Source organism: Hypanus sabinus, chromosome 9 (genome assembly GCF_030144855.1).
Source record: "Hypanus sabinus isolate sHypSab1 chromosome 9, sHypSab1.hap1, whole genome shotgun sequence".
Lineage (NCBI taxonomy): Eukaryota > Metazoa > Chordata > Chondrichthyes > Myliobatiformes > Dasyatidae > Hypanus > Hypanus sabinus.
In genome coordinates, this window is record NC_082714.1 from 132,001,373 (window position 1) to 132,010,969 (window position 9,597).

The following is a 9,597-nucleotide window of genomic DNA, read 5'->3' on the forward strand; positions in this document are numbered from 1 at the left end:
GATGCAGAGAAATTTCTTCAGCCAAAGGGTGGTGAATTTGTGAAATTTGTTGCCACATGCAGCTGTGGAGGCCAGTTCATTGGGTGTATTTAAGGCAGACGTTGATAGGTTCTTCATTGGACATGGCATCAAAGGTTATGTGGAGAAGGCCTGGAACTTGGGTTGAGGAGGAGATTTTAGAAAAAGCATCAGCTATGATTGAATGGCGGAGCAGACTCAATGGGCCAAATGGCCTAATTCTGCTCCTGTGTCTTATGTTCTTGTGTGGGAATTCAGAACTCTTGTACAAGCTTGAGAAAATACTTAAAATTCACCAGATGCACTTTAAAGATATACATGTGTTGTTAAAAGCAAAGTGCTTAAGGAATATGTGGAACAGTATGGCCCGGGGAGTGTGGGATCATACATGGGCAACTTCTGGGAATGCCAGCAATGAAGAGACATATTGCTCTTTTAAGGGGAAGTGAGGTAATGACTGGGAGTGGGGGGAGATGAGAGTAACTGAGGAATGATAATGGCAGTGATTCAAAGAGCTGATGAGACAGAACATATAAGGAGTGTATGAGGAGTATTTAGGGATGAATAATCTAGGGAGGGATGACCCAGTCTTCCTGAAAATGCTGAAGGAAGGCCTGAGCTCAGCCCACCAGGAAGTTGTACTGTGTCATGTAACACCATGGTCCTGAAAAAACGTTGTCTCATTATTACAATGTACTGTACCAGCAATTATGGTCAAAATGACAGAAGTGACTTGACGACTTCAGATTTAGATTTATATTTTGGTTGACCCACTCTGTAATAACTTTGTGGGCCGGTGAGTTAGGCCGAAGAAAGTGCAAGAGAAATCATAAAATGGCTACAGTGGATGCAGCTGCTGTGACAATACAGAGGGTTCATTTTGCGTGCTGGCAGCCAGGGCACAAAGGAAGGAACTGTTGGAATAGACGTGGGATAGTGAAGGAGTTGATGTGCTGCAGCTGTGCTGTGGCCTATCAGGGCATGGTTGGAGGCAGTGTCCAAAAAAAGAGGAAAGAAAAACAGGTGAACGTCACAGCAGACATGCAATCTCACTGTGTCCAAACTGTGTCCAGTCTGCCCAAACTGACTGTCGGTCAGTTCATGCAGCTGGTGAAGATGGCTTCAGTGTCAGCAAAAGATGTGGAGGTAGCCCCCACTGCCAATGCTGGTGATCCGTGGATGTACAGAACAGCATTGTCAGGGGGCTGGCAATGTGACTTGTTAGTGGACACAAGGGCATACACAAGGGCATTTGTATCGATAACTGACCTTCCCTTGCCAACAATCAATAAATGGCCTTCCCTGGCCATTTATATTACGGGTGTAGGAGGGAAAACAGTGAAAGCAGAAAGAAACGAGTCAGATATTTAAAATCGGCAGGGTGCAGCTTCCAGTTTATTTCTGTTTCTGTTCAAATGATGAGGGTTCTATCCTTGGAATAGATATCCTAAGGGAAGCAGAGACTATTATGGATTTGAGGAAGGGAGAAATAATATGGACAAGTCAGGGGCAGCGAACATGTACCGCCAATAGAATACACAAACTGGCTAGCATAGCTGCAACTTCCCTGATCATCAGGGTCTGGAGCCAGGATGGTGTCAGCAGTTCCCAGCAGTGTGGGCTAGACAAAAGCAAGACTGTGGCCGAGTAAAGATAAACCCGATTAAAACAGAGGGGGAGGCACACGAGTGCCAAATGGAAATAGAGCAGGAAGAAGATATTGGTGTGAAGGAAACGTTTCCGGAAGGAGAAGCAGGGGAACTATTTACAGATGGGTCTTGGAGGCACACAGACAGGAAGCCATAGATGGGGTGGGCTGTGGTGAAGGAAACAGGTGAAGAATTAGCTTCAGGAGCTCTGCCAGAGGTCTGCTCAGCTCAGCTGGTGGAACTAGTGGCCCTGATAGAAGCACTGAACTACAGTAAAGGCAGACAAGCAAATATACATCCAGACAACCGGTATTTCTTCAAGGTGGTGAATGACTATTTGATGGCATGGGCACGACGAGGATTTGAATCCTCAACAGGGGCAGGTATTCAGCACGGGCACTTAATATACCAACTGCTGGAAGCAGAGAGTCTGCCAGCAGAGGTGGCAGTAATTAAGGTAAAAGCTTGCCAGAAAAGGAAGAGTAAGGAACAGAAAGGAAATGAGCGGGCGGGCGTTTCTGTGAAGAAGGCAGCAGAGCAGCAAGAGCCAGTTCAAATTGCAGGTATACAGGAAGAAACGATGGAAGCCAGTTTAGTAAAATCATATTAAGAGGAGAAGATGAAATGGGGGAGAAAGGGAGCAAAGGAGGGTCCGGATAGGCGCTGGAGACACTGGGAGGAAGGAGTCATGGTGGTGCCACCATGTATTAGGCAGATGCTACTATAGTTTTATCAGGCATGGAGCGATGCATCAGGGAAGGCACACAATGATCACAACACGCCAGCAGGACTGGTGGTGGCCAGGAATGGGCGGGGATGTTGAGAAATTCTGCCATTTGGGCCCCGCATAACCCTGGTAAGAGCATAAAGCTACTGCTGGCAAACCGGTCATGGCTGGGAGGACCCTGAGAAAACATCCGTTTGGACTTCACGGGGGCCCCCACCAAAACACAGGGGGAAAGATACTGTTGAGTAGTCATGGACTGGGTGGGTAGAGGCTTTCCCAGCAAGAGACTGCACCTGCAGCACTGCTGCTCGGATTCTAGTTCAGGAATTCCTCCCAAGGTGGGGAACCCTGATCCAGGTGGACTCGGATCAGGGAGCACACATCACAGGGAAAGTGAGGGAAATTCGACAACGATTCCACGTACCCTACCATCCTCTGAGTTCAGGAATGGTAGAAAGAATGAAGTGAACAATCAGGAACGCCTTAGCCAAAGCTATGGCTGAGGCGGGAAAGACATGGGTTGATGTATTATCAGGAATCCTGATGAGATTACGAGCAACCCCAACCTGCACACTGGGTCTCAGTATGTGAAAGGCCTTTGCAACTAACTTAAAGTGTTGAAGGACCGAGCAAAACAACAACAACAGCATGTTGCTGATCAGAGAGAGCCAGAGGGAAAGGAGGTAGACCTCCCACAGCCAGGTGACCATGTCATAGTGAGGGTGCTGCCTCAGGGTTTGCTCCCCAATGGATAGGACCAAGATGGTACTTTTAATAAGTGACACTTGCGTCTGTGTGCAAGCAGCAGTGGAAACACTGCACTCAGGTTAAACCATTCGACTCGCCTTCTTGTTGCTCCCACAGACAGAGTGGGGCATTAAGTGTATCCAGTAACCATGTGATTTCAGAGAACCTCTGAGATGAACACCAGCCGGCCACACCAGGCCTGACCACAGTTGATGAAAACACACCTATAGGAAACACAAAGGCAGAAGACACAGAGTGTGAAGTGTGATGGTGACGGTACCCTGTAATGAAGACTGGTTGATGAAGGTAGATGATTAGCTGAATAGCATAGAACAGAAAAGATAGTGAGGAAAGTAGATGGGGAGGGATTGAAGTTAAAGCAGAGACAGCAGGTTCCACAACTTCGATAACATGAAAGACTAAGAAAGATTGCATATGCCATCTGATTGGGGAGTGAATACAAATGAGCTGGGCCCTTTCAGCAGTCGGGCAAGTGATTGACTGGACAATTTGGAAGGAGCTGCCACTGGGAAGAGGTCCTTGCAGCCATTCAACCCCTTTCTGAGAGGGCCTGTGAATCTGATGCACTTTCCTTGCTGGAACACCTGTTGGGGAGGGAGAGGGAGAGGGAGGGAGAGGGAGAGGGAGAGATATCTAGCTACCAGAGAATGAAGGAGCAAAGATAAGGAATGTAATTAAGTTGCAATCGGCCAGCGGGGGAAGAGCCAACAGGCATATGAACAAAGCTGCGTTTCTAAGGATTGTACAAATGACTTCTCAGCCACCAATCTTCTGAATTTAAGTTGTAGATTTAATTTAAATGAATAGGTTCCTAAAAGCTGCAAATCACAGACCAGACAATGCTGATTAAAATTCTTTTGGATGTCTGTGGTGTGGTTGACAATCAGAAGGTGTGAAGTTTGTGCTTAGTTTCAAAGAAACCATTGTGGATGTATTGTAAATATGGAATTGTCCTTTGATGTTTAGCACATAAAATATCGAGCCCATGTTAGGCCAGTGAGACCTTATGACCAAAGCATCTGCATTTGATGCCTGCTGTATCTTGTTTTGTCAAATAAAGAAGCTGCTTCATAACTACCAGTACTTTTCTCTGGTGACTTCAGTCATCCAACAACAGTTGGGATAAGTAGAATCAGGTTAGGGAAGGATAATTGTCAGCTGGAACAACTGGAGGAAGGTGCTGGTGAAGAACTGGTAGAACCAGGTGGGTGGGTAAGAATGAAAGTGGGTAATGATGGCGTGGGGGTTGTGTGTGTTTGGAAGGAAGTAGTGAGAGAACCGGGGTGAAACAGAATGAGGGAGAAATGGACATGGGATGTGGGTTACCTTAAATTATAAAATTCAGCATTCATACCTCTGGGTTGTAGACTGCTCAGTTGGAATATGAGGTGCTGTTTTTGACAGACAGACAGACAGACATACTTTATTGATCCCGAGGGAAATTAGGTTTTGTTACACCAATCAAGAATAGAGTAGAAATATAGCAAAATAAAAACCAAAAATAATTAAATAAGTAAATAATGCCAAGTGGAAATAAGTCCAGGACCAGCCTATTGGCTCAGGGTGTCTGACACTCTGAGGGAGGAGTTGTAAAGTTTGATGGCCACAGGCAGGAATGACTTCCTATGATGCTCAGTGTTGCATCTCGGTGGAATGAGTCTTTGGCTGAATGTACTCCTGTGCCTAACCAGTACATTATGGAGTGGATGGGAGTCATTGTCCAAGATGGCATGCAACTTGGACAGCATCCTCTTTTCAAACACCACCATCAGAGAGTCCAGTTCCACACCAACAACATCACTGGCCTTACGAATGAGTTTGTTAATTCTGTTGGTGTCTGCTACCCTCAGCCTGCTGCCCAGCACACAACAGCAAACATGATAGCACTGGCCACCACAGACTCGTAGAACATCCTCAGCATCGCCCGGCAGATGTTAAAAGACCTCAGTCTCCTCAGGAAATAGAGACGGCTCTGACCCTTCTTGTAGACAGCCTCAGTGTTCTTTGACCAGTCCAGTTTATTATCAATTCATATCCCCAGGTACTTGTAATCCTCCACCATGTCCACACTGACCCCTTGGATGGAAACAGGAGTCACCGGTGCCTTAGCCCTCCTCAGGTCCACCACCAGCTCCTTAGTCTTTTCCACATTAAGCTGCAGGTGATTCTGCTCGCACCATTTCTAGCCTGTATTTAGCCATATCCCGGTTGTGGACAAAGCTGAGGACATGCAGGATGGTGAGGGAAAGGCGTTTTCAAATGACATTGGACAAAGAGCACAATATTTCCATTGTGGACAAAATACAGGTGAGTGGAAAAACATTCACTGATCTATGCTTGGTCTCACATCATGAGCACTAAATGTTAGGGACATGTTTGGAAGAGGTGCCTGTGAATCTCTGATTCGGTTCCCAGACAAAGATGCAAAGTAATAAACATTGCATCTCCTACAGTTGCAGTGGAAAGTACCAGGGTACAGGAAGGGCAGTGGGGAAGGATAAGTTGATCATGGACGCGGAGAAAGTGTGTGGTTCCTGTGGAAAATAGAAACAGTGGGGGGGGGGGGGGGGGGGGGGAAGACATGACTGGTGATGAGATTGTGTAGCAGCTGGTGATAATTTTAACAAATCTTTTTGTTTCTGAATGTGTACATCTTACCGTGTATGCTCCAACTCTAGTCATCATACTGTTAGCATTATTCATATATTTAAAAACTGAATTGAAAACCCCAAGAAATATCAGTCTGACTTGAAAAGGTATAAGTAACATCATCATTTAGCCTTGCAGGTCACACGCAAGTGGGTTACTATGGGGATCCATCTGGTCTCTCCTGCTCTCCTTCCGGAATGGGTAAGCAGCTGTGTAGATCTGAGTTCAAGAATGACAGTGCTTTCTTTCGCTGACTTCGTTGAATAGTGTTGATCCTGACTCTGCTACTGAGGCAGGAGGTGGTTCTAAAGCTTCTAACAAAGAACCTGATGCAGCTTCTTCCTTCTTTTGACTGCATTTATAATCATTTTCAAGTCGACCTTTTGCATTGGGTTGAAAGGTGATTTGTGAGAATATGCAAAACTAAATCTTATTCCACACCAATATTTTTTTCATAGTCAACTACTAGTGAACTATGAGCATAACATAATGTAAGTTACCCTTATATGTTGTTAGGGTTTGTGGAAATAAGATGTTTTGCATTTGTCCAGTTCTTTATTCTCTCCTATGCACACACAACTCTCATAATTAAATGTCTTTGGCTCAGCAGCTGAAGGAAAACTTGTCCTTCGTTCTCATGTTGACATAGTATTCTAAGCAAACAGGGCTGGGTGGGTTGGAGGGTGTACTTTAGGTGCAGTTAGTGGTGGTGGAGGGAAGGGTAATCAGAGCAATTTCCCCCCTCCCCTCCCCTTCCCTTGTACAGCAAACGTGTGTGTGTGTATATCTATATATAATATTATAGTCCTCACCCACCAAAGGAAAAGCAATCGAGTTTACATTCCTGTGTAGGGTCCTGCCATTGTCAGTACCAGACTTTATTGGTGATGATGGAAAGCAAAGCACTGGTAATACACCAAATATTTCGAGTCCATTCTACTTCTCAGGTCTAAAATTCCCTGGTTCACTCTCACCTGCCACTTCCCAGATCTCTTTCCAGAGGGCACTGCGACATCCTACACTACTGAGAGTTTGTCTCCCTTGTGAGTTGGAATATATTTGCAAATTGTGTTTAGTTCCTATGGCTATCGCTTAGTTCACCTTGCATGTCAAAGAATAGTTGTAGTGACCATAATATTAATCACATCTGTAAGATCTGGTACAACAGTTTGGAGAAGGCCATTTTTTGATGTAAACACATGGGTGTTTAAGACAATGAATTGAATGCACCATCATAAAGTCAGCAAGTTTTGGGATGGATAGAGTAGAACTATATAAGATACTGAATGGTAAATTAAAGTTCATAATTCTGGATACATTAGACATAGAACAGTGCAGTGCAGGAACAGGCCATTCGGCCCATAACGTTGTGCTGACCTAGCTAATAAGGAAATCAAAAAACCCCAAAACTAATCCCTCCTACCTGCACCATGTCCATATCCCCCCATCTTCCTTACATCCATCTGCCTATCCAAACATCTCTTAAAAGCCTCCAATGCCCTTGCCTCTACCACCATACCAGCCAGGCAGCACATTCTAGACATCCACGACTTACCCTTCACATCCCCCTTGAACCTACCTCCTCTCACCTTCAATGCACACCCTCTGGGATTACACATTTCAGCCCTGGGAAATGCTCTCTCTCCACTCTATGCCTCTCATAATTGAGTAAACCTCCATCCATCTGCCATTTCTCTGGCCATGTCTACATCTGATCTATATCGCACTGTATTCTTTGCTAGTCTTCTACACTATCCACAACTCCACCAATCTTGGTTTCATCCGCAAACTTACTAACCCACCCATCTACATTTTTTATCCAGGTTATTTATATACATCACAAACAGCAGAGGTCCCAGCATAGATCTCCACTAAATACAGACCTCCAGCTCAAATAGTCCAATCAACAAGGTTTATTGGGTCCCAGATTTAAGTGCAATACCAGAATCTACTAATATCAGATTAATTAAGGAAATTATTTTTAAGGGACAAATACTTAGAAATAATACCAAAAATTACAAACATTCATAGGTCAGACTAATTCTAATATCAAAGTAACTTTTTTTCACCATGTGCTACCCTGGGATTCATTTTCCTGCAGACATTCACAGAACAAAGAAATAAAATAGCATCAGTGAAAATCTACATACAAATAATGACAAAGAACCAGTGTGCAAAAAAAAAACCCACAACCAATGTACACTATCAAATAAAACCAGAAAACGCCTGAATCACTCAGCAGGTCAGACAACATCTGCGGAAACAAGACAGTCCCAGTCAGTTAGAATGCTGATTGCAGCATTTCCTGTTTTTATAGAAATATTTTGAAGCCAAAAATGACCGTAAATTTTTAAAAAATCTATTTTGTACAATATCAGTATTTCACACGAAGTCCTCAGGTCGTATCTTATTGAGATCCGCGACATCCGAAAATTTAAAAGCATAATGCTATCTACATCAAAGCCTTGTGTACACGGACAAAGCCTTCAAAATGGATCAAGGTCCTTGTTGAAAGAAACGTTGTGAACCCAAGAGGAAACTTGAAAAAGGCGGGTTTTGAAAAAAGGGAGCAGGTGTCAACGGAGGTTTGGTTGATCGTCGGGTTTGGCAAAATGTTTGCAGACATTTCGACTCCAATCGAGAAGCCAAGGTGCGCTTTACCTCCTCGGAATGCCGGTTTCCCGTATTTACTCCTCCAGTGTCCGAATGGATTTTGATTAGACGCCGGAGTCTGGTTGGCTCCTTCAAAATTCCGCAGTGTTTCAGAGGGACTTTCATTCGGGACTGTAAGATTATCCGACGCTGGAAAGTCACTGACAGCGGAGATGTGGAGAAGGGCGGTGTTGGAGAAGAGTAGTTATCTCTACAGATTGTAAAGAATTTTAAAGGTCCAAAGTAACACAAACAAAATGCTGGAGAAACGCAGCTGGTCAGGCAGCATCTATGGAGAGAAATAAAAATTCCGACGTTTCTCGGCCCAGAACATCTGCTCTTTATTCCGCCCTGCTGTGTTTCTGTTAAATAAAGTCAGGTGATTAAATTGTGGGCTTGATATAATACGGAAAGTCAGAAGGTATGGAGAGTTGGGAACGACCGCGCGTCTCGGGAGACGAGGCAGGGGTGCGTGTGAAGATCGGACCGCAGCGACCGCGGTTGGCGGTTGAATGAAGTCGGTGTGGCTATGTGATAGGTTCATCCGCGGGTCAGGTGGGAGAACCCGGGCTTCTTTAATCAGAAATTCCAGAACATGAACTCAACACCCAAGCCGCAACCTGCAGGGGTTCCCAACCCTTGTTATGCCATTGAGCCCTATAAATCACCGAGGGGAAGGTGGACCCCAGCTTGGGAATGCTGCACTGTCCAACGCATTAAGCCAAACGATTTGATCCTAAACGCGATTTTTTAAAAAAACTAGTCATTTTAAAGAGAAGAACCAATGGTCTCCAGTGTCCGACTGTTATTTACCCTCACTCCATATTTCTATTTATCTGATCTTCATCATGAAATCGTTGTGCAAAACTTGACTACTACGATTCATGCATTATAAAAGCCACCAGCTACCCTTCAAAAGTACTTAATTGATAGTATTGGCGCGTTGGTTCGTCTTGAAAAGCAATGGAATTTGGGAGTGTTCCCAGAAAGTTTCAGCATTCCGAAATTCCTCCAAGTAAATCTAGCGCGGATTTAAATGGGAGGTATTTCTTGCTTTCACAATAGTTTTAATAATTATTCATCAAAACCCAGCCCAAGTAGAGATTGTATCGGTTTCCGTCTGAAACACGTCAA

General features: G+C 44.5%; 1 protein-coding gene across 1 annotated transcript; it reads left to right on the top strand.

The window, feature by feature from the left end:
- The first annotated feature begins 1,824 nt into the window (after positions 1–1,824).
- Positions 1,825–2,277, top strand: LOC132400120 (ribonuclease HI-like). Its single transcript, XM_059981195.1, has one exon. It carries the CDS (start codon positions 1,825–1,827, stop codon positions 2,275–2,277), a length of 453 nt encoding a protein of 150 aa, XP_059837178.1.
- Positions 2,278–9,597: the final 7,320 nt, after the last annotated feature.

What these genes read in the sequence shown, in the direction of transcription:
- LOC132400120 (XM_059981195.1), top strand. Translation starts at nt 1,825, where the DNA reads ATGGGGTGGGCTGTGGTGAAGGAAACAGGTGAAGAATTAGCTTCAGGA.